This window comes from Rhamphochromis longiceps, linkage group LG12, assembly GCF_057381845.1.
Source record: "Rhamphochromis longiceps isolate RC_006_pf linkage group LG12, R_longiceps_female_GT1.1, whole genome shotgun sequence".
Lineage (NCBI taxonomy): Eukaryota > Metazoa > Chordata > Actinopteri > Cichliformes > Cichlidae > Rhamphochromis > Rhamphochromis longiceps.
This window is the reverse complement of record NC_140568.1, coordinates 40,211,904-40,237,958: the sequence shown is the minus strand read 5'-3', so window position 1 is coordinate 40,237,958 and position 26,055 is coordinate 40,211,904. Positions and strand designations below refer to the sequence as shown.

Sequence of the window (26,055 nt, the reverse complement as noted above, 5' to 3'; positions counted from 1 at the left end):
TAACCTGCACACCTGTGACGCTCATTTCCAGACCTGTTTTTATTCTTGATGTGTGGAGTATCTTTGCCTGATTCAAAGTTCAAAATAATCCTTATTTATTACCTGGCTGCTCCAGACTGCTTTCAGTTTAAGCCAACACTCTGACTTGCTGCAACTTGCAAACACAAGGTTTGAACAGCAGGTGGGTGGAGCTTCACGGCCTGAGATGAAGATTCAAATATCTCCTTCTGTTTATTTACTGTGATACAAAGTGAAGAATAGGAAAACGTGAAACTGAACTTTTAGAGCAGAAACAAAAACATCTTTATTTTATCATATTTAATAATGGATTGGATTTATATAGCGCTTTTCAAGGCACCCAAAGCGCTTTACAATGCCACTATTCATTCACTCTCACATTCACACACTGGTGGAGGCAGCTACGGTTGTAGCCACAGCTGCCCTGGGGCAGACTGACAGAAGCGAGGCTGCCATATCGCGCCATCGGCCCCTCTGGCCAACACCAGTAGGCAAGTAGGGTAAAGTGTCTTGCCCAAGGACACAACGACCAGGACAGAGAGCCCCGGGATCGAACCGGCGACCTTCCGGTTACAAATACGCTTCCCAACCCCCTGAGCCCTGATAAAAGAACCCACATAGGCAATAAGGAACAACATGTCAGATGCATTTTAAATGTTTGTCTTTTTAAGGAAAGGCAAGTTTTCTCACAGGTTGCTAAACTTATCTGACGTGTAGCTCCTAGTAAAACAGTGACACATTTAACTGTTAAAATACAGCTTTTATTCCAGATTTGCCAGCTTTAACAGTTCTTTTACTTTTATTCTGCTGCAGCTGTGGTAAAGAATGTTTCATTGTGGTGCTGTACAAAGTAAAAGCTGACCAGGTTTTCTATTAGAAAACTCGTATTTGTTAAACTGGTGCTAAATGTAGTGTAAAAATGGCAAACGCTATCCGAGTAGTTAAATTGTCTTTCACTTTCTTTAGCTGCTGCACAAATCTGTTTAGTACATTATTGAAATCTTCAGGATGTCTTGACAGTTTCTCAAAGTCTCTTCTTTCTTACACCTTCATTTCCTGAAACTGGCATTTACGACTTTGTTTCCTTTTGTTTTTACACCACTGACATGTTCCTTTCTTTTTCATCTCAGTTTTGTTTGGTTGAAAGTTTCTGCAGCATTTCTCACAGCTCCCTGTCTGAGGTTTCAGTTTCCTGAATACCAAAGGAGGAAACCACTACTGCTTAAAGCCTAAAGTCTAACGCAACTCCAGAAAACTCAGAGAAAGGTTGCAATGTTCAGCAGCTGCAACTAAATGATTTTTATCAGTAATTGATTATTATAAAGGTGAAACGTGCCACAGTGATGACTGCATAGAGTATATGTACCAGTAGGAAAGGTTGAGGACAACATTTTATAAGAATGTATAAAACAAAGAAATTAAATGTTGCCATATATTGTAATCTAACAACGTATTAACACTGTTGTGTTCGTGTGTGCTTCTGTGAACTGAGATCTCTACTGCAACAACCTTCTCACATTTTGGCTTTTTTATGGAATTCAGGCTTTCACGTCACTTCTCGTCATAGACCGCCATGCACAATGCTGAAAACAGCATTGTGCATGGCCACAAGGTGTCGCTAAAAACATATTTTTAAAAAGCACCTTCATGTTCAAAGTTTCATATGTTTTATTCTTCATTTGTTTTCAGTAATCATCCTTTTCAGATGGCTCGCCTTTACTTTACACACATAAATTATTATTAAAAACATAAAAATCCATCAGCAGTCAGTGACTGCAGCCGGGAAATTCTTAACCACTTTGGTCATGGTCTTCCTCTAATTCTTCTTTGTCTTCTTACTCTTTTCCAGGAGTGAACACGTCATTCAAATAAATCATTTGGACACATTTGAGTGGTTAAATGTCTCTTTAGGTACTTTTTTTACTAGTAGCTTGCCACAAAAGACAAAATGTGTTCCCATTTCTTTAGTTGAATCTGATCAAAATGCCAAAGATAGTTTGACAGGAATACATTAGTATTTTTACACCAACAAGGTGATTCCCAAATAGCTATTCACAGAACATTGTGTGTCCTTGAAAAATATTTAATGAAACAAGTGAGGGGCATATTAAAGAAGTGGCAGGGCTAAAAGTAGCTGATGAATAGTATCTGAAAGTCAGGTCCTTGAGAAATAGGGAGAAAATCCAACAAGGACAAGTTACAGAACCTGAGAGATGCATCAGGCCTTCAGTTGATCCATGTACAGTTCACTGTAGCATCATCAGAAGGGGTCTCAGTGGAAGTGTGGCTGTGAAGAAGCTATTTCTAAGGAAGGGAAATGGGGAAAAAAGACCGGGTACACCAAATTATACAAGAACTCAACTGAAAATCAGTGGCGACTCATATTGTGGAGTGACAAATTATGAATGCAGAGAAGTACACTGAAAAAGGAGACTGGCTATTTCTTGCAAGTTGTCTTGTGTTTTAAAGTTAAGTGTTAATTTACCTCAGTTGTTTAAGTTGCTGCCAAAGAAAATCATTTGTGCAACCAATGTCCACTAGTGAATTAAGTAAATCCAACATGTTCTTTTTTTCAGTGTATGGTCAGAATTTTAATACTATCACTACTATCAGGAAAGCAAATGATGGACCTTACAATGGCTACATTTTTCAGCTTGACACAATGAAAGAATAAATAATAAAGGTTCATGTTGTTCAGTTCCTCGAATTATAGAAACAGAAACATGTGCGAGCTTCTTCACAACCCTGTGAGGAGGGCTAGGTAAGTTAAATAAAAATTTGAAGGAAGTTTAAATTAATCAAATGAATAATGTGGCTCTTCATGTACTTCCAGGTTTTTCTCTAAAGAGAGATTTGTGTTACCATTACACATCGTACAGTGGAGAAGATTATAAAAGGATTGGTGACAAAACACTTTATTTCTTCATCACGTCCTCTAAAGTCTGGAGAACTTTTGTTTTTTATGTTTAGAGTATGATCCAAAATAAAACAGAAATAAGAAAAAAGTACACACAAATTAAACAAAAAACAAATAAAAGAAAATGTATTTAGAATATACTAAACACCTCTAAATTCTACGTGCAAACATGATTACCATACAATGAAATGAACATATTGGTTTGTTTGTTTGTTTTTGTTTCTCAAATATATTCAATGTAACAAAGCCAAAGAGGTGTCTTTGCAGTATTTCCATGGATGAATGAGCAATATGTGATTCTCTGTTGAAGACAAGTTTAGCTTACAGTGAGATGCAGGAAATCATGCATATCTTTGCTAAAACAAGACTTGTTTAAGGTTAACATGAGGAAATAAAATGGAGTGATAGTGTACAGGCATCAGTATACAATCCTCTGAAAACAAACTAATCCAAACAACATCTGATTAAAGGTTGAAAAAAAGGCTACAAGTTACTGTCAGAAGGATGGAGGAAGGCAACAGTTTTAAAAGATGTTCAAGAACTAGAAGACCTAAAGGTGGGAAAAGAAGGAGTGCAAAGAGCCTGAAAACAGGTTCAGATAAGCTGTCAGATGGGCCAGAAACATTTTCCAGCCTGATCTCAGCGGAGAAAACAAAAAAAGTTTTCTGTCACTAATTACAAGTAAATGCAGAGAATTTAATCCTTTCACTGCAGTTTTCACATTTTACAAATCCATCCAGTGAACTGAATTAGATCCTGTATGGGTGTAGCTGCATGCCTGAAGGCCTTTATTATGTATATACACAATTCTGAGCCTCATTTTTACTTAGAATCATTCGATTAGAATCATTCTCATTTCCTTCACTATTTTCACACCAGCACGTTAGGCTGCATTCACCACGGTTTGACCACTAGATGGTGCTCTGCCCTCAATAATTGCATTTACATACAATGTCAACAAAAAAGTAATTCAAGATTAAAGTAATACATTTACACACGTGGTTCTATTTACCAGCATCTTTTCGTTAAAAAAAAAAACCGTGTAAAAACTAAATTTTAAAACGTTTTATTTATTTTCTCAAAATGCTAAGAGGCATGTGTGTTTCAGAGATTAATCCTTTCATTGTCTTTGGTGTTGTATCTTATCCACCGGTGAGTGTGTCTAGTTTGGCATTCTATTCACTTGTGACCCAAGGTTTTTCTTCTTGCCTCAAATATTCAGTTTGCACAGCTCACAGCACACAGAGGAGTGTTAATAGCATTACTAGAGACAGTAGAAAACATTAACATGCATTGTATTTCAAATCAGTGACACTACTTACCCCTTCTAATCTCGTTAAACTGATTTCATTAACTGTCACATTGTGCATACTGCGATTACAAAGGTTCTGTAGACTAAATCATTGACTTTAAACACATTTCTCTGTATTCTACTTATTTTGATACTGCTTCAGCATTTGTATTTTAATTCGACGTGTCATACGGGTAAACACAATTAAGACAGTTGATACTTTTATGACTCAGTTTGGGTTTTTCTGTGCCATAGAGTAGCTAAATATACAACTTAACTGGTATTTTCTTCAATAAAAATGAAGTTAAAGACCACGTTAATTACTTTGTAACACTGTTTATCTTTTTTCACAATAATTAAGTTTTATATATATATATATATATATATATATATATATATATATATATATATATATATATATATATATATATATGTAATCGTTGTGGGAAAATATCATAAAAGGTGATTATTGGATGACTTGTGTATTTAAAATTTGTTTATCGTGAATGTTTATCATTCATGCGTTGATTTTCGTCTGCTCCCACACGGTCCACCTTTAAAAGAAATTTCGTCAGTCGACCTTAAAAAAATGAAACTGTTGGGGCTCGGCCCAAGTTTTAGTGACGTAAACGCTTCCGATTGGGTGATATTTATATGTAAATTTGGAGGCGGGCTTGTGGAAACGAGTAGGTGACGTCAGTTCGCCTGTTGGCAGAGAGCGAAACAAACATGGCGATGGATTCGAGTGGCTGGGGATTTACGTTAACTTTATTCGTGTTTTCATACGTTTTTGCGACGAGGCTGGTTGAAGCTTCGGTTTCAGACTCGAGGGAAACCACGCGGATACTCGGCATGAGGCTAGAGAAGAGCGACAAGCCAGCCGAGACCACCGAAAGGGGAGATATTCAGGTGACCGAGGGGAGCGACATCTCCTTAAGGGTCTACGGGCTCCACTTGTTCCCCAACAGCTCGGATATCATCGGGTTCGGTAAACTGTTCGTCAGTAATAAAGAAGATGATGATTTCTCAGATAAATGGTTAAACAGGACTTGTCCCAAAGATCAGAATGATATTGATGTTAGGGGACCCATGAAGGTAAACGACGAAAACACCTCAGGGACAGTCTCCCTCAGCATCAAGCAGCTCCGTAAGAATGAGATGGTGAAAGTGTTCGGCTTGTGCGTCCTGGACGCCCGGGATCAGAAGTGGTACCTGATGGACGAAGAAGACGGCAGGCTGCGCGTGGTGGAAGCGAAGAAGTCCCTCCTGCCCATCTGGCTGCAGATTATCCTCATCTGCTTCCTGCTGGTGCTGTCCGGTATGTTCAGCGGGCTCAACCTGGGACTGATGGCGCTGGATCCGATGGAATTGCGCATCGTGCAGAACTGCGGCACAGAGAAGGAGAAGAAGTACGCGCGGAAGATCGAGCCCATTCGTAGGAAGGGCAACTACCTGTTGTGCTCACTGCTGCTCGGTAATGTCCTGGTCAACACTACGCTCACCATCCTCCTGGACGACCTCACCAAGTCCGGGGTCGGAGCAGTCGTCGCCTCCACTGTCGGCATCGTAATATTTGGCGAGATTGTCCCCCAGGCTCTTTGCTCCCGACACGGATTAGCAGTCGGGGCGAACACCATCGTCCTCACCAAGCTGTTCATGCTGTTGACTTTCCCTCTGTCCTGGCCCATTAGCAAACTCCTCGACTGCGTGCTGGGCCAGGAGATCGGCACCGTGTACAACAGAGAGAAGCTAGTGGAGATGTTAAAAGTCACCGAGCCCTACAATGACCTGGTGAAAGAGGAGCTGAACATGATCCAAGGAGCGCTGGAGCTCCGGACTAAAACAGTGGAGGATGTCATGACGCCAATCAACAACTGCTTCATGATCCACAGCGACGCCGTGTTGGACTTCAACACCATGTCCGAGATCATGGAGAGCGGCTACACCAGGATACCCGTGTACGAAGACGAGCGCTCCAACATCGTGGACATCCTCTTCGTCAAGGATCTGGCCTTCGTGGACCCAGACGACTGCACCACCTTGAAGACCATCACCAAATTCTACAACCATCCGGTCCACTTCGTCTTCCACGACACCAAGCTGGACGCCATGCTGGAGGAGTTCAAAAAAGGTTTGTGGAAATCTTGGTGCTGGTGATATGGTGTGATAACGCAGGAATGAAACCTGTGATTTGGTTCAGCAGTGTACGGTGCCAGCAAATGTTTCTGGTACAGCTTCATCCACTTCTTAGGTGCATGGAGGAGACGATGAAGTAATCAGAGCTCCAGCAATGTTTTCGCTTATAAGACCTCTGAAAGCCACATGCTGAAAAATGCAGTAGTCAAGCTGGTGTTTTGGCATCTTCAAGCTTAAGTCAGGGGAATCTGTACCCACAGAGTCAGGGGTTAAGTTTGCTCTCAAAAATATGACTGGTCGTTTTTTCAACTCTTTTCAGTAGAAGTTTGACACTGGTTATTTAAACCTTTCCCTTTATCAAATCGCTTAATTTAAGAGTAAATGAAAGTTTAATTCCTGAGATGTATCCTACCTGCACCACAACTCCTGCATGTGGGTCAAGTATTTTGTCTAGAGATGGTCTCTCAGTGGTAGATGCCCTTTTTCTTGAAAAACGTATTCGTTCAAGTTTATCAAAGTGTCGTCTTAATCATTTGCTATATCTGTCTAACAGAAGGTTGTTGTGAGGTTCCATAAGTAGGTTTATTTCTCGAAGTAGTTGTAGTTCTATTGATCACTTGACAGACAGAAAGTTCTCTGTTGAAAGCTAGGCAGGTTTGTGTTTTGAGATACCATAACACTTCCCAGTTTTACTTCTCTCTTTTGCCTCACACACACACACACACACACACACACACACACACACACACACACAGGCTCACGTGTTCACACTCGCTCTCAGGACGATTTACAAACACTGACGCTATCTCCCGCTGCAGTATATTTTTCCTTCCTCAGGCTTCTCATCTGAAGGTCAAAGACACAGACACACACACATACACACTGGCTTACTGTGTCTAAATCTTGTAGTATCATTAATATCCTGTCATTGGACTTTGTCGGCATGTTGTCTCTTTCACTGTAACAATTCATTTAGCTCTAATCAAGTGTTGGAAATTGAGTTTTGAGTTGCTGTAGTGGTGCATAGTGTGATATTTGGCCAAGATGTATCTGCAGCTCATCGAAATGAGCTCGGCTGGCAAGGTGGGAGGCTATGGTAATAAACTGCAGTGCATACAAAAACACACACACTGTAAATCTAGGTGCTTACAGTGTTGAAATCTTGACAGAGAGATTTTCTTTAAGTAATTTTGGCAATATGAGAAGTTTGTGTGTTTAAAGTCTTCAGTTTGAAGGTTACAGTGGAGAAAATGTTCGGGCCTCTCGTTGCTGTTATGAGTCATAGTTGATTCCAGTACCGGTACTTATTATTTTTGCTCTTCTTTATTTCTCCCTCTATTGTGACAGAAAAAATAACCATACATTAAAATAGATTTCAAAGACTTTGATCTCTTCTCTTTATCAAGCCATCTTGTGATTAAAAATTTGAGCCAGAGCAGAACTGATGTAACACAACAGATAAACATCTGTTTATGACATCTGTACAAGTCGTCTTATATGCTGACAAGCTGATGAGATTTAGCAAGGGCAATAAATTTGTGCATCTTTTTCTCTCGCCCCCGCTAGTTTCAGCAGATGGCCACCTTCCTGTTAGGTTTCATTTTTTCTCCCTGCTCTTGCTAAGTGCTTGCTCATGTGAGGTGGACGGATTGCTGGGGCTTCCGTCTATAACCTTCTATGATCTTCACCTAATCCTAAAAAGTGCCCTGAAATAACTGTTGCGGATTTTTGGGGGAACTTGACTAAACCTGTGCAGAGTTGAATGCTGGAACAAAAGAAACACAGCAGTCTGACCTTAAGGTTAATCATCTTTTTAACACAATTAGAAACACTTATAAATTAACTGGAGTATTGTTTTTTTTTTTTTTTAACCACATTAAAATGTCAAGTCAAATAAGTATTGCTCTGCCAAGCAAACGTTATAGTCAGTGTAATTTAATTAAGGACATAATTTGAAAGACTCTCAGCAGAAAGTTAAACCAAGTACTTTCAAATGTCATGCCTTTTATGTAGATTAGCCTGCTGTGAGTAAGACTCAGTGCTAGTCACTGCATTTCTCCTTGATGACATCCTAGTCATGCAATGTGGAGGGGCCAGGATTTGCATGTAGGTTGTTGGGAAAGAGGCTTTTTTCACACAAACTTCAGCCAGTGTAGAGAAAATCTGGGTTAGACATTCTTTGAAGCTGCTCTTTCCCCACACGTAACACAAAACCTTCAGGTGCATTCTCACTACTGTTTGGTTTATGCTAGAATGTCTCCTAGAAAGAGCATCTAGGTGGCAGGGCACTTGATGCCCATCATCCTCTTTGTTCTTATATCAGAAGCTGGCCGTATAATGTCTGCTCTGACTAAGCTGAACATTCGGTTCTCACATCTGCTTTTCTGGGAAATGCAGAGAAACTTTCAGGGCTGCGGTCCACCTTGATGTGGTGAGCGATTTGTTCCATAAAACCTAGTGAAATTTGTCTGTAGTCACGAAGAACCATATCATTTCTGAATCTGTACTTTGGGTCAGTTGGAGTGGGGGTTCACAGTGGGATTCACGGAAACAGCTGAAATGCATACCTAGCTGTTCTGTTATGGTTTCAGCTAATTCAAGACAGGCAGCACAAGTAATGTTATTTACAGGAGATGATAATCTGTGGTCTGAGAGCTGCTGTTATGCGAGTTGATGTTATCTATTTCCGCTAACACATATCTGTTTGTTTTTATATGACTATTGGTATGAAAGCTGGACAGTTATAAAAAAAACAACAACCCTCAAACGTTCTTTAAAACTGTTTTTAACAGTAAGGGATGATTTAATATTTGCTATGTTGACATTCTTGCAAATACTGCAAAAACACTGCAGAGTCTGAACATACCTCAGAGTATTACCTTTACCATGTCAGCCTTCACGCTGTGACTGAGGAGCCTATGTTCAGGCTGTGGTGGACGGCTTTAACGTGGTTATAGTATGTGCAGGCTTAATTTCCTGTGCACCCCCTGCTTCTCCTGTGACCCGGCTCCCTGCCTGCAACTCGAGTTCCTCTCACTGCAGCTCGGCATCAGTTACCACAGCGATGGCATCCTGCAGCTTCGAAGCGCACACACAGATTTTTCACAGGGTTTTGCTCCACGTAATCAAAACCACTGAATTTACATTTTGATTTTAGAGTGGCTATTAAGTCATAGTCAAGACTGTTTTGAATAGATACCAGTGTCTGTTACACACTCACACACACACACACAGGAAATGAGTGTGTGTGTTATTCCCACTAGCCTTTTCTGTCAACATGACGTGACATTTCAGATGGACTATGAAGTGACCTTATTAGATGAGATCAAATTTTAATGACATACTGGAAATGGCAACAGCAGACATCAAAGTAGGGCTGAACGATTATGGAAAATAATCTAATTGCGATTTTTTGCCCCAATATTGCGATTGCGATGCGATATGCGATTATTTTTTTAAGGTATTTGTCTTCTGTATTATTAAACAAAGACAAGCAATACATCATATAGTATGGCCAATACTATATTACATTAATTTTAAACTGTTCTTTCCTGGAAGACAGACCTCTGTTATGATGACATGAGGTGATGCATGAATTGATGACTGACATTTTTATTTAACTTCTTCAATCACAACAGTATATTTGAACATACACAATAGTTTATTTTTAGCTTACAAACATCTGAGCATAAAGTGCTGACAAGGAACCCTGGTGTAAACATTAAAATGAAAGTCAGTACAATGTGCAGATTGCAGAAATATAAATAAAATAAATCAGTGGCTTTACCACACTCAGTTTTTCGACATCTGTGAACTACTAGACAGTCATTCAATTAAAAAATAATATTAAATAAATAAAACTAATAAATAAAAAATACACACATCTTACTGATCTCTGCAGTCAGTAACATTACACATAAAGTGCAAACATAATAGCAATTGTATAAACACACACACAAACACGCCTTTAAAGTTTAAAGGCGTGAAATTGGACGGTCTAGCCTTCTGATTAGCTAATCAGAAGGCTAGTTCTGATTAGCGTCACCGCTGTCTCGGTGGAGTTTAATAAACTCGGCCGTCTGCTTCTTGCTATCTAAAATATAACCAGACACTGGTGTAAATTCTCGACTGTCTCATACTTCTGTTTAATAAGTTTTCTGTTTGACGTTTAGTCAGCTGTGTGAAAACCAAGGAGGAACCCACCCGGGGGATTAATAAAGTTTTATTTTATCTAATCTAATAACTTTAATCTCAGCCAAACCGATTTACTCACGAACAAACAAAACACTGAAAAAAGCCCAACAATAACATTTTTAGGTTGTCTAAGTGACTTATATATCACGTTTAACCCGAGCAGCGAAACTCCGCGGTGATCTGAAAATGATGTGCCGGGAGTTGTGCCGTTCTCGGCCGCATCAGTAACCCTCGAGCTCCCGGCTAGCTGTCGAGCTGGTGGGTAGCAGACGCCTCTGAAAACGTCGAAGCACTTTTGCAAATATGGGATATCTTGATAAACCGAGCAGATATTTGATGTTTACACAACTACTTTCTCGCCTGAAAATATGTTAAAAGTTTATTTTGTGACCCAGAAAGATTAGTATGAGTAATTTTAAAACTTAGTAGCGGCCGCCATTGCTGGAAACTGGAGTTTGGCTGGGCCGCGCTATGAATTCTGGGATATGGTAGTAATTTGGACAGCCTTCGGCGCGTCGCTGTGACGTAATCGGTCTACAAATGCGGCCTCAGGAGGATGCAGCCCATGAATTGTATAATATAATCGCAGTATAATCGCAGCCTTTGCGGTTAGAAAATTGCACTTGATCATGTCGCGATATTATCGCAAATGCGATATATCGTTCAGCCCTACATCAAAGGAAACTTTTATTTATACATGATATTCATCCTCATCCCAACATTTTCTTCCGCTTATCCACGTTGCGATGGCAGCAGGTTAAGCAGACATTTGTTTCCCTAGTAGCATTTTCCAGTTTCCCGTGGGAGATTTCTGAGGTACTCGCAGGTCGGATGAGATTAATAATCTCTCTAGTGAGTTCTAGATCTACACTGAGGTCTCCTGTCAGCTGTGTGCCTGGAAAATCTCCACAGTGGAAGGTGCCCATAAGACATTCTGATTAGATGCTCCAGCCACCTCAGCAGGCTGCCTTTGACACAAAGGAAAGGTAGCTCTCCTCTGAGCTTCTGGATATCTGGAGATCCTGGTATCTCAGGAGACAAGGATTGCACTCACTTATTTTACATAGCCCAGCCGTCCTATAGAAGAAACTAGTTGCTTCTGTGATAATTAACTACTACAGACATAAGTCCGAACACTCACTGGTAAATTAAAACCTCTCATATAAGTTTATGGAACATGGTTAAAGGCCATACTTCTATTACTCGTTCCTCTATAATTTAATGAAAAGGTGATGGTAAAATGGCCTTGCTTGTGGCTCTTGTGTAATTGGCTTAGTGCACACTGGACATCAGGCAAAATTTAGAAAGCACACAAACACAAGTGAACCGCGAATTTCCTGGAGATCCACGTGCACTCTGTCAACAGACTCTCACATGTTGTAATTCGTGTATTTTATTGGCTTGCATTTTGCCCCTGAGGAGTTGTCTTTTGAAAATGCCATTAGGATTAAGTGACAAATGCTTTAGAAAATCTTTATTAGGAATACTAATCTTGTCACAATGAAGGATCGCCACAAGCAATATCATCATGCACGAAGTTGTCATTTTAAGTATGAAGTGAGTTTACTAGTAAAATCATTATATTTTGATACTTGAATTAAGCAAAATGATCTTTATAACCATCCAGTGAAGTAACGGCACTGTGGAAGATTGATTGTGTGTAATTTATGACATATAGATTGTTGCCATCTAACCACAAGCTCAGTGATGCAAAATCTCCACCCAGTAACCACAATAGCATTACTTTGTGGGGTTTTTTCTTGTTTTGTTTGCATGTCTGGAGACAGATTTTTGTCAGTGCAATAGTGTCTAGTAGTGTGTAACTGTGCAATATAACTCAAGTTAGCCTCCTACAAAAGCACAGACCTGTTTTTCCAGATGTTGTCCAGGGTTCTTGTGTGAAATGCCTCTGGTCTCAGGTGTGTACAATAATTCAAAGCCAGATAAAGGTTTGAGTTTGAAGATGGGTGTGGCTGGACACACGAATGCAGAGTAAAGGGAACCTGTATGTCCGTCCTATGTTCTCTTTACTGTATTTGTAATTCTTTGATGTTTTCTGACTTGTGTATAAACCTATAGTATTTTTAACGATGGGTATGATCTTGAGTCTCTGGTGCTTTTGTTGGTGGTTGTCAAGGCCGTCCACATTGTCTGCAGTTTATCGGCGTTCGGGCACTTATCTGCCCCTCCCACCCACCCTGTTATTGTGTGCTCTGGTTTAATGACCGTTTGTCTGTTAGGCTGTGGGTATATTTCCAAAACAGATTAAAAATGAGATTTTATGGGCCATGTAGTGGTTAGAGTTTGGTGTAAATGAAGGATTTCTAAAATAAATTCATAAGATTAGCTTGAAATTCAAACCCTGTGAGGTGAGTACTTTTAGAACAGCTGACAGCTTTCTCCACCTCATTTGGACATAACAAGAAAATCGAAACTTCAGAAGTTTGTGATGGTGGGTTTGCACTGTTTGTTTACTTTTTTTTTAAAATCCGTGAATTACTCGGGTAACTAAAAAAATTAAGAAATAATTAAGTAAGAAAACTATTGGCAAATAAGGATGTAGTTAAAAGCCACAGATGTCTGTATGCGTTTCTAACATCCACTGTATAAAAACATTGGATTTAATATGAAAGGCACTGATGATGTTCCATATGTGCACATAGTTTCAACCACCTGACAGCACGAGCAGCTCCTGGGACCACTGCGTTTGGGTCAAAGCCATGAAAAAGAAACAAAGTGCTGCCGATAAAAAGAACAGGGCCAAGGACTCTTATTACACTGCATTACATTCTCACATGAATGCAGTAAACAACATGAATGTCAGGTTCACTTTTCTAGCAGGCGGTTTGTTTGCTTTGCAGACAGCTCAGCGTGAAATTAAGAACTGCACGCTGAGTCCACGCTGACCCTCGTGGTCCCTCGCAGAGGGGCGAGGAGGATATTTGTTTTCTTTTTTGTTTAATCTAAACTTAACTGTTGGCTTTGACGTGCCCTGACACATCAGCCTCTTAACTTCTGTGCCTGTGAAGCAAGCACAGATACACTCGTGCTGGTGCTTGTGATACTCCCTGCACATTTGCACAGACATGGATATACAGTTGTGATCAAAGACATACACACATCACGGGGTGTTCAACAAATCCTTCTTAAGATGGCAAAGAGAAACTATTAGTTGTAATCAATCATGATCACTAATGAAAAGTAAATAGGTCTTGGCCTTGTATAGTTAAAAGACCTTGTAGAACCTTCAGCACCATTTAAAAAGGATTTAAGTGAGTGCATGTATGTAATCGAGCCTGTACGTATGCTTTTGATGCTGTGTGGATTAGAGAAAGTCTGAAATAGCTGTGAACATGAGCCCGGGAACCTGCAGTATTTACAGCTTCTATTTGAGCCTCTAAGGAATGTTTTATGATGTTGAGTAAAAGATTACCCAATCTCAACATGATAGGGCTGTCAGAACAAACCTATGTCCCCACTCCTGTTTTTATGGTGGGTGTGTCTCTCGTCTCCCGCTTTCTCGCTCTGTGCCCCCCCCCCCCCCCCCCCCCCCATCACTGCCTCCAGTTCTTTCCAGTTTCCTAGTTTTTGCCTCTTCCCATCTGTCCTTGTTTTTTTTGTTTTGACTTTCTAGAGAGGAAGAGTTCCTGTAACTCCTGGTAGAGATTGGGTTTACTGGAATACAAATAGTGTTATGGTTCTAGAAAAATGTGCAGTTTTGTAGAAAGCGGTTGCCAGGTTGTGCAATGACTGTTAGTTACAACTAAAAGCTGGAATTGTACAGATAACTGAACCTTGTACAGACATTCACACAAAAAAAATTGGTTTTTAATTAAATGCTGTTTATGAATCACTTTGAAGTTGGACCTACTTACTGCCCTTGCATTCGTTTTGCTTTATGTGTTGTAAAAATATTATTGTCTTCTCCCACTCTTTTTATAACATAACAAAACAAACTTTAATCTTACATTATATTCATATTTTTCTTTTATTGCTAAATGTCACGTCTATAAATATGTGAATAGTCCACTTTAATGGAATGCATTTATATAGCGCTTTTCTAGGCACCCAAAGCTCTTTACAATTCCACGATTCATTCACTCTCACATTCACACACTGATCCAGGCAAACTACAGTTGTAGCCACAGCTGCCCTGGGGCAGACTGACAGAAGCGAGGCTGCCATATCGCGCCATCGACCCCTCTGGCCAACACCAGTAGGCGGTAGGGTAAAGTGTCTTGCCCAAGAACTCAACGACCAGGACAGAGAGAGCTGGGGGATCGAACTGGCAACCTTCCGGTTACAGATGAGCTTCCCAACCACCTGAACCACGGTCGCCTCCCCTTTAAGACACCTACATATTTTACAGTCACAGCCAAAAGTTTTGAAAAATGAGTTTGCTGCTTCAGTGTTTTTAGATCTTTATGTTGGTTGTTTCTGTGATGTATCATGGTTAATTACACGCACTTTATAAGTCCTAAAGGCTTTTATTGACAATTACATCACGTCTATGCAAAGAGTCAATATTTGCAGTGTTGCTCCTTCTTTTTCAAGACCTCTTCAAATCGCAATGGCATGCTGTCAGTCAACTTCTGGACCAAATCCTGACTAATGGCAACCCATTCTTTTTTTAATAATCAATGGTTGGAGTTTGACAGAATTATTGGGTTTTTGTTTGTCCACTTGCCTCTTGAGCATTGACCACAAGTTCTCAATTGGATTAAGGTCTGTGGAGTTTCCTAGCCATGGACCTGAAATATCAATGTTTTGTTCCCCAAGCCACTTGGTTATCACTTTAGCCTTATGGCACGGTACTGGAAAAGGCATTGTTCTTCACCAAACTGTTCTTGGATGGTTTGAAGAAGTTGCTGTCGGAGGATGTTTTGGTAGCATTCTGTATTCATGGCTGTGTTCGTTGGTAAAATTGTGAGTGAGCCCACTCTGTTTGATTAGAAGCAGCCCTACAAATGGGATGCTTTACTATTTGCATGAGACAGGACTGATGGCAGCACTCACCTTTTCTTCTCCGGACAGTCCTTTATGCACTTACCCCAAACAATTGGAAAGGGGCTTCATCAGAGAAAATGACTTTAACCCATTAGCAGTCCACTCGCTGTATTTTTTGCAGAGTACTAGTCTTTCCCTGATGTTTCTTTGTTGTTGTTGTTGTTGTTTTTTTCCACAGCGGTGGATGCTCACATTAAACGTGGTCAAGGTTTCAAATGATCGGGTCAGTGTTTGTGTCAGCAATCCTAATGAGCCAAAAGCTCAGGCTTCAGACTACTCTAATCACTGTTTTAGATTTCAAGCTAGTTTTTCCCGTACTCCTGTCTCTGTATGATGTCACAGAGAAAAGGATATGCCGCAAATGTCAGTCTCAGACAAACCACAATCTTCCTGTTCAAATCTTATCTTTGAATCATGCAAGTGATCAGAAAAAAGCCGGCCTAAAGGAAGGGGTGGCCTTAAACGGAGATGAGCTGCGGCACTGTTTGCCTCTTTGCACCTGATTTCCACTAGCGACAGCTGCGACCTCCAGTAACAACTCGCAAACTTCTCAGCAAATACTTTTTTTTTTTTCCATAGAAACCAGTGTTTCATTTACTGGTCTCTAGGCCTTTTTAATGGTTCTCTGACAGGGCTCGTTTTAGGTAGTGAGCGAACAGACCAGTTACCCCAAATCCATTGAAAATAAAAAATGAAGTCCCCTTAAATAAAGAATTATTTTGAACTGTACCGTGTATTTTGAATTTCCCCTATAAATCTGTAAAGGTCCTGTTATTATTTGGTGGCTGCACATACTGTTCTGTCTTTTGTAAGAAAAAAGAGCACCTTTTCTTTTTCTGCTAGCCAGAGCTCACCATTTTTTATTTATTTATTTTTTGGTAAGTGTGCATGCTTGGCACTTGTCCATGTACACACACAGACCTGATTGCAGTTTGCAAATGGGTATGTGCAAGGTGGTGGTTTCTTGCGGTTGCCCGCTAAATGGGTTCCTTTGGTAAGATAAATATTGTTATTTATCCAGGATTTTGTGTCTTTTTAACATGGCAGTAATGGAGGATTACTGGTGTCGAAGCCAAACAAGTTCACACTGTAATGCTGAGGTTTACAAAACCATCTTTAGCTTCTGAAGTCTGTATATTTGGCCATGTTAGAGTTTTTGGACAAAATATTTACCTACCAACTAACTACCCAGCTGGCGCTCAACTGCAGTCTCCAGTCCTGTCATTTTTTTTAACAGGTAGTTGTGCCTGTATTCATCTGTTAACAAATATTTGGCTTTCTATTTTTAAGAGACAGACCCTCAGGTGTTCTGCTGAGTCACAGAGCGTAAATGCACACAAGCACACACAGCGACGCATCGAATTTGACTCGCTCACACGCTTGTCAGCTGACTTTAGTGTCTACAGTGACTGAATATCATTTATGGGGGATTAAACCCACGTGAATGATGGGTCTACAGCCATTTTATGGCTCTCTCCATAAAAGGTTGCTTAATCGAAAAGACAGTCAGCCATCCAGACGTGAAAATATTTGATCTGTTAAATGGGTTCAGTGGAAGATGAATTCAAAACCCGTCCTTACATTACATTTTCTATTTTTAGGCTATGATGCTAAGCATATTTCTCTCATAGAGCAGTGTTCCCATTATGAAAGAGACCAAGTTCTTACACATCTATAAGGTCAAAACGTCATGAACACTTTTGAACAAATCCTTGTCTGTGCTGGCTTAAAATTGACATGGAGAGTTCCTTCTTGTACTTGGGAGCAGCAGTCATAACAAACTTACTACAACACGATAAGCGTTATCAATGTACTGCATTAAAATTGTCACTATTTGCAGCGGGAGACAGAAGTGGCAGGGAACTTGTGGAGAACCTTTGTTTTGTCTAATCAGCACTTATGCAATCAACAGAGTTTCTCTGTTCTTATCAGCCATCCCCGTCTTTCTCTCTTCCTGTCTTGTCCCTGTGGCTGTGGCTTGAGGTGCTGACAGTGCGACTCCAAGTTGGTGTATATGTTTTGTGCACGTGCGCGTGTAAGTGTGTCACATCAACACTTCCCGGCTTACTGCCAAAATGATATCAGTCAGCACGAAGAAAGAGCAACTCAGCAGAATTGTATTGTGTCTCAAACATAGCCACACATGATTGCTTTGTCTGTCAGTTCAAATTACCCGTAAGTGATATAGCATGTAAAATAAACACATTGTCATTCCTGACATGTTTTGGATGAGAAGAGTGAAGGTTTTGGTTTTGGATTACACCGGCTTGTTTGTATTTGGGAGTTTTTTGGCATGTTATAAGTTCATGTGCAGTTTGGCCTCGAGGGCCGGTGTCCTGCAGGTTTTAGATGTGTCCTTGACCCAACACAGCTGGTTTAAATGGCTAAATTAGCTCCTCAACATGTCTTGAAGTTCTCCAGAGGCCTGGTAATGAACTAATCATTTGATTCAGGTGTGTTGACCCAGGGTTGGACATAAAACCCGCAGGACACCGGTCCTTGAGGCCTGGAGTTGCCAGCCCCTGGTCTAGTCCCGCTCAAGCTGGTTGCTGAGAAGATGCTGTCCAAATCTCTAATCAGTTTTGGACATTCTCACCCATTACATCACTCTGTGAACACCAAAAGAAGCTGTTTCAGTCACAGACACCTACTTTGTGCCCACTGTCATTACGCCCACGTATCACGTCCCTGAAGGGGCTTTCAGACTGGATGCTAAAATGTCACCTTTGCACTCTGAAAATTATTATTTTCAAAGGCTTGTGCCAAGCAAGGTGTAAACATGTTGTTTCGTGAGGTTTGGGAACTCGTGTGGATCAGGATTCGCATAACTTGAGCTTAGACAACTTAAGAATGAATCCTCCGTAGTCAACAGGAACATCCAGGGCATCCAGCCGACAGCAGGCAGGGGGGACAAAATATATACTATATGTGCGAGGTGGATTCTCATGCTAAGCACAGCCAAACATTCAAATGATGAGCTCAACATATCTTCATATAATCCCTATTCTGCTCTAATTTTTGGTTTCAGACAGATGTTCACAGATGTTTGATGTTGGAGAAAGGGGTTAATGCATAACACACCTTCAGCTCTGCCAATTGGAACAAAGTTGGCTGAAAGGGAGGGTGGGAGGCAGGAGAATGATTTCATTCAGACAATGAATGAAGTGAGGGTACCATCAAGTTCATGTTTGAGATAAATAGGGGTTATATTTTGAACTGTGAGCCATGCAAAAACTACTCAAGTAGAGTCTATGAATAAAAGCTTGAAGTGAGCTTAATAGATCTCTCGTTCAAGGCAGGATGGTGGAGAGTGGACAGGGAAACTGGGAAAGAGAGGTGGGGAAAGACATGGAGTAAAGCTATTAAAACGTATTAATTAAGATAATGAGCAGGAGAATTATAGTGCGGTGAGCCCAGTGATGAGAGGCGATACATGTATCGTGTCTGAAAGCAGTTAACATGTCATTCTACTTTTTATTTTTCATAAGTAATTTGTCTCAACACTTGGTCATATTTTTAAATAATCTTCTACACTACAGTACTTAAAAGCCATTTGTGTTTATTACCAGATTAAATTGTTTTACTGTGCGAAGCACTCTTAATATTCACTGCATTTCATTGTAATTTTGCTGCTTAAAGTAGAAATGCTCAGGAGGGTGAATAAAGTAGATTCTGTCTCTCTGTCGAGGGTTTTGTTTATAAAAGAATCCGCTATGCTCAGCAGCCATTACTTTCCAGCCCTGCTGTTCCCTAAGATCACAGTAGCTCTATCTGCACGGGGTTCCAGTTTTAACTGGAAAAACGGGTTTGAAGAGTTTGACCTGTCCCACATAACGAGCAAGTGTATGCATGTGTGAATGTGCGTACATGCGTCTGCTGCCGTCCGGGTTTGTTTCAGCCTCTCACAGTGGATATGTTTTGAAGTTGTTGGCTGTGGTCCTGCTGATATGTGGTGGGGTGTGTTTTGTGTGTGGGTAGAATAAGTGTGGCATTCCTTTCTCATTGCTCTCCCCCTCATCTTTTTGTCACCAATATTTCATGTCAACAAGCAGGCCTGGTTCACAGGCTGGTGACATAGAAGCTTGAGGGCAGAGAAACGAACACCACTGTCATCTGACCTGCTGGGACTGTGTGTGTGTGTGTGAACGCCATTGATACATTCAGTTTAATTAGTGATCTATCAAACTGATAAGAGCAAACTAATTTTCAGATGTCGTATGAAAATAGAGCAGCTGCATTAAACACTTTGGTACTAAATGCTGTGGAAGTGCTCCACAAAAAAGGGAGAAGCTGCAGTTAATAGTTGAGCAGAGCTCAGTTCTTATGGTAAAGGTCAGATTGTTTCTCAGTTCCTGTTTTAGCAAGCTCTCCTCCTGTGCTTTCGCATGCTTTGCTTACTTTATCTGCAGTTCTAGAGAATGTCTGTGATTAATGTTTTTTCTCAGGCTCAAAGAGAATTTACACCATCTGGCTGTGGTGGGTTTTTTGGAGGGTACAGATTTATCAAAACAGTCTCCTGCTTTGTAGCCTGCAGTCGTCCTATTCAAATGACTGAGGACATATTATGTTCTAGCCGTTTTTTTTATTTTATTGTTTTCTCTTTTTTTTTAATAACGAGGTTCATCCGTTTAGTGCTGCAAGTAAATGGCATTTTCAAAGCCACTGGACAAGCTGAAAATAAAAGCTGCAGACACACTTGTTCTTTGTGAGAAAGAATTCACTGTCTTGTCTATTGGATTATTTTCTTTGAACAGGCCATTTGGTGGGTGACATTCACTTACCAGCACTTAACTTTAACCACACAAACAAGGTCTCCACAACACAGCACTGGCTAGACATTTACTTAACTGCATTTTATAAGCTAACCATTGTGATTTCTCAGGGTAGGGTAAATCACTAAATTAGCAAAGTTAAAGACAAAACGTCCAGAAAAACCAACCTGGGCTGGTAGCTGATATATTTGTACAGTTGTCCAATAAATATTGCATAGATTTGAACGGTACTGACACTTTTTTATCGATATTGCATAAGAAATTACCTTGTTACCTGTAATAGCTGAGTGCTAAATCTGTTTAGTCACTTGTAAATCACTGAATTCAGAGTTTGTTCTCTGCCACCCCATTTTCACATGTCCAAGACTATGAGAAACTCAGTTAACCTCAGTTTTTCCCATGGTTGTTGTATTATTTATTCAATTCAATTTTAATTTAGTTTAATTTAATTTGTATAGTACCAAATCACAACAACAATTGCTTCACGGCAGTTCATATTGTAAGGTGCAATATAACCCTAAAATAATACAGGAAAGACTATAACAATCAGATTAAGAGCATCGCTTGACAACAGTTGGAAGGAAAAACTCCCTTTTAACAGGAAGAAATTTCTGGCTGTATTTTCACTTTTACTAAATAAAATAATTTAAGTCATTTTTTGGGGGGGGGGAGTCAAAGTCTAAAGTTTTTAAGTTGTCAAAGTCAAGGAGCTCCTAAGGTGTCAACTATCACTTCAATGTAACAGTGTCTCTGTGTAAAACAATGACAGAGGGATGGATTTTTATTAGAAACACTCTGCTGCCATTTCTGATTCACCATTTGATAAGTGAGATCTGAGTGTTTTTGTGGGAGCCTGAGGTGAGAATGCTGCTCTGTTATCCTCTTTTTTTTTTTTTTTTTTTTTTTTTTGTGACAGATCTCAAAAGAAGATCAGCTGGGCAGACAGATGGTACGGATAGTAGCTACGTGTGTTTATTTTTTTAACCGTAGCCTCAGCTCACACAGCTCAGATAATGAATGCATTAAGCAGCCAGTGTTCGGATGAACCTCCTTGTGTGCAAAGTTTTTCGTGTCTGTTAATATCTGTAGACTCTCCAGTGACTCTCAAGTAACTGGGGCTAAGTGTATCTCCTGGGGTCCTACTTCCTCTGAAATATTGACTTGCCAATACAGTGTGGGGTCACACACACACACACACACACACACACACACACACACACACACACACACACACACACACACACACACACGGAGCATCTTTTTCCATTACAGTGCTTCTGTTTTCATTGCTGCAGTGATCTTCTGTGGAAAGAGCAATAATCAGCTAAAGAATGTATACTTCTCAAATACCCAAACCACTCTGTTACCAACATTTTTTCCACTCATATTTCGGGATAGTTTCACAGAGAACAGTTATAGATAATATGGTGATCTCTGCAGCTCTGAGTGAGCACAGAAGCCCCACCCATCACCTCTTCAAATCTTCTGTTTTCAAGGGGCAGCCAGTCAGAAGAGAGTTGATGTAAAAAGGGGGGGGGGGGGAACCAAGGTCCACTGTAGGATGGATAAGGATAATACTGAACTGTAGATCATGCAGATCGACTCAAGCACAGTCCAGTAATTGATACAGGGCTAAATATAAAGCGATTAGCTTATCTTTTCTATTGAGGTTTCTTAAAACTATAAAACACTACTGAGTTTGTTATTTTAATTAGAGGTTGGCTAAAATGTTAATTACTAAAGAAAAGATACAACTGAAGTGCTGAAGTTGGTAGGATAGCTACTTTTGAAGTTAGTTAAGCTGCTCTCATATTACCTCAAACTCAAAGTTTTATGGCTTCTTTTTCTTTCAGTCATAACACTTTTTTGTTTCTTTCATTTTCCCATACAGTTGAGAAAATGTAATCAGGAAGAATTTGCGTGGGAAACCCACAAAAGGGAACATATAAAATATTGTGATAGATAAATGATGACTCAAGATGAGATCCTGCCAAGATGAGAACTGCTTGCAATTTCTGTGAGCTGACATTGAACAATGTCTTCCGTCTCTCACCCCAACCGGTCTCCACCCCTCCCTGAGCCTGGTTCTGCCGGAGGTTTCTTCCTGTTAAAAGGGAGTTTTTCCTTCCCACTGTCGCCAAAGTCCTTGCTCATAGGGGGTCATATGATTGTTGGGTTGTTCTCTGTATCTATTATTGTAGAATCTACTGTACAATATAAAGCGCATTGCGGTGACTGTTGTTGTGATTTGGCGCTATATAAATAAAACTGAATTGAATTGAATGTTGAGCTTCCTCATGAGCATCCAAAATAAGTAGACAGACATCATCCACCCACCCCTACTTGCCATGTCTTCATATCAATGACTTTTACTGTAAAGCCGGCCTAGTGGGACACATTCTTCAAAGCTCCTTTATTTTTAATCGTGAGTTAAAACCAGGCAAGGTCAAAGCTGAGACTGTGAAGTGTGTGTCAGTGTGCCAGCAGCATCCATTTTGCAGGACAAACAGCAAGGACATGCTCCCGGAGAGGAAAATCCCAGTGCCTTTGGTCTACATTTAATCGCTGGTCATTTGTAAATTCCATTCATCACACGCTTCCCAACAAAGACCACTGATGGACCTGTGTGGTTTCTCGCATTCAGAGCCTCTTCTAGTGTTTCATCCTTTATCACAGCTTAAAAGCTTGAAGTTATGTGAAAAATGTGAATAAATGTTGTATTTATAGTGTAGCAGATGGTTATTTAAATGTTATTTAATTGACCGTAAAGATAGCTCGCCTTTTATTTAGGAATTAAATTGTCAGAGTTGTTGGCCAGCAGCTCAGATCTAATCTCTTAATGGCTTGTGTGTGTATGACTGTGTGAGAGATGGAGTACTGCAAACTAGCAATTTGCATGTCAATCTCTATGTTATATATGCAAGAAAAATAAGGATTTGAGTCCAACTTTGACATAACACATCTCTATCCAGTTGTTATTAAACACATTGGATTTGAAGTTATGTGGGGTGGAAAAGTAAGTTAAATGGTAAATGGACTGATTCTTATATAGCGCTTTTCTACTCTTCCGGAGTACTCAAAGCACTCTACATAACATGCCACATTCACCCAATCACACCCATTCTCACAAGCACTTTCTCTATACATAGTGTTTTCTAAGTACATTCACACACATCCACACCGAAGGATACTTGACATGCAGACTGGAGGAGCCAGGGATCGAACCACCAACCTTCTGATCAAAACTTTTATTTATCTATTTTTTACCTGCATAACAGAAAGGAGAAATTTATGACAATTCACCCCAACAAAATTGTTTCATCTGTATTTATGGGATGTCTTGAGGGCCCTCTTCAGGTTGTTGCGTCACAGCTGGGTACAGTCAGGACTCTAGCTGTTCAAAAACATTTATTGCAGGCTTGGCCAAATCAAGGCTTCAAAGGCCGGTGTCCTGCGGGTTTTAGATCTCACGCTAGGTCAGCACACCTGAGTCAAATGATTAGTTCATTATCAGGCCTCTGGAGAACTTCTAGACATGTTGAGGAGCTAATTTAGCCATTTAAATCAGCTGTGTTGGATCAAGGAAACATCTTAAACCTGCAGGACACCGGCCCTCGAGGCCTGGAGTTCCCCCACCCCTGTTATTGGTTTATTTATGTGCTTTTTGTCTTGTAGCATTAGCTTCTCCCCCTCTTCATTTTATTGAACTGACCAATCAATGGAAAGAATAAACTTTGTCAGCCATCAGAGTTTGTATGCCTTTATTTGAATAAAGGCTCGAGTTTGTCAGTCATTGAGACTTTTCCTGCCAATTTTGGTTCTTCTGGGTAGAGTCAAGGAATTTACCCACTTGGGGACCATTGCTACTATTCTCTGATGCTTCTCTGTCAGGGTGGTGAATAATTCAGAGCTTCCCAAGGCTTGTTTGGCACTGCTGCCAACCAGTGACCATCTGCACTGTGACGGGTTCTTCATTTTAGGAATTGAGCAGGGGACACATGTCTCATTGTGTACGTGTGTTCTTATGTTGTACAGTAACATTCATGACCAAAGTCCGGACCTAACTTTAACTGCAATGACCTGTACACATTAACAAGCTATTTGTGGTGCAAGAGAAAGGTGTGGGTCAAGGAGTTCATGTTAGAAAAAAGTTGTTATCAGATAGGAATACTCCGAAATGATTGTCTTGATAGCGAGACTCTGACGGGCTTTTATGTTGCAAGATAAAGCTAGACGTTGTGTCGCAAATGTTTTTTTTTTCACCCTCAATAACTATGACTGAAAAAAAACAATTAATACAATAATAAAATAAAATATTGATATTTTATATTGCATGATCGTTTAAAAGAGCATGAATGAACCAGTGAGCATGCATATTCTTTTTAGAGGTTAGATAGAGCTGAAACAATATTTAGCTGTTAACCTGAATTTATTATGTCAGCATTACTAAGGCATAACTACATTGTTGACATCATAACTAGATTTTCACTTTATTACCTATCTCTGATTTGATATCGTTCCCTGCTGCTGTTTGTGTAGCAGTGCGGTGCTGACATCATTTATGGTGCAGTTTATCGAGTGCCAAATCAAACTATCCTCCCTCATCTTTTTTTACTCTGTTTACAGAAGAAACCAAACATCATGGGATCATAAACAGTGAGAAAGGAATTTCGAGTAAAACATGTGTGGTACTAATACTGTCTGTAATATTTTAAATCATTGCATCATAGGTAAAAGAGCTCCATGCACCTCTTTGTTGCAACTCTCCTACTCCTACTCTCCTGCTACTCTATAATTAAATTCATATAAGTTTTTAATCAGTTACAATAGGACATTTAGAAGATTAATGAGGGAAGATGTTTTATCCCTATTCTTACAACCCTTCTTCTTGTGGATTTAATTATAATGCCTTACAGAATGGTTAAAGTAATCCTCTGATAATCCAACTAATGAGGCTCATTCTCTGATTTAGGAAAATCCCACCTGGCCATTGTCCAGAAGGTGAACAACGAGGGGGAAGGAGATCCTTTCTACGAAGTGTTGGGGTTGGTCACCCTGGAAGACGTCATAGAGGAGATTATCAAATCAGAAATTCTGGATGAATCCGACCTTTACAGTGAGTTTGCTTTTGTTTGTCTTCCTTTATCACTTTATACTAAATTTGTCTTAACTTTCAGTTTAAGTAACACTATTAAATCTTTGAAGTATTACTGTTCAACCTTTGGGATGAATACCTGACAAATGTCAGGTTTCTGTTAACTGAATGAAGTGTAAATTTCACACACGTGTAGATATCCATATTTAGTATACACATTCAGTAATGCGCATACACTCTTATATTGTACATATATTTATTCATATAATTCTCAGATTTACCCGTTCTTATACTTTGCCTGTTCTTATGTTATTGTATTTTTACACACCTCTGTTGCATGTGAAGCTTGCACACAAGAATTTCAGTCGCATGTACTGTACCAGTGTACCTGCACATGTGATGTGACAATAAAAGTGATTTGATTTGATCATTAATAAATGTTGCTTCTTCTGTTTTTGATTTTTTTTTGCTCTTCTTAGCTGATAATCGCACGAGGAAAAAGGTGGCACCCAACAAAAACAAGAGAGACTTCTCTGCCTTTAAACATGAGAGTGAATCTAAGGTGAAGATCTCTCCTCAGCTGCTGCTGGCTGCCCATCGTTTCCTGGCTACAGGTGAGAAAGGA

The 26,055-nt window shown here is 40.0% G+C and overlaps 1 protein-coding gene across 2 annotated transcripts in view; it reads left to right on the top strand.

The window, feature by feature from the left end:
* The first annotated feature begins 4,831 nt into the window (after nucleotides 1-4,831).
* Nucleotides 4,832-26,055, top strand: part of cnnm4b (cyclin and CBS domain divalent metal cation transport mediator 4b) — a 49,244-nt gene continuing 28,020 nt past the window's right edge. The window contains exons 1-3 of one of the 2 annotated variants that reach the window (XM_085426336.1): nucleotides 4,832-6,357; nucleotides 25,308-25,451; nucleotides 25,910-26,044. In XM_085426336.1, coding sequence (XP_085282462.1) covers nucleotides 4,956-6,357; nucleotides 25,308-25,451; nucleotides 25,910-26,044 — 1,681 coding nt within the window. In that variant the 5' untranslated portion in view covers nucleotides 4,832-4,955. The remainder of the gene's footprint in view (nucleotides 6,358-25,307; nucleotides 25,452-25,909; nucleotides 26,045-26,055) is intronic. The other variant, XM_085426335.1, reaches the window with a different exon arrangement.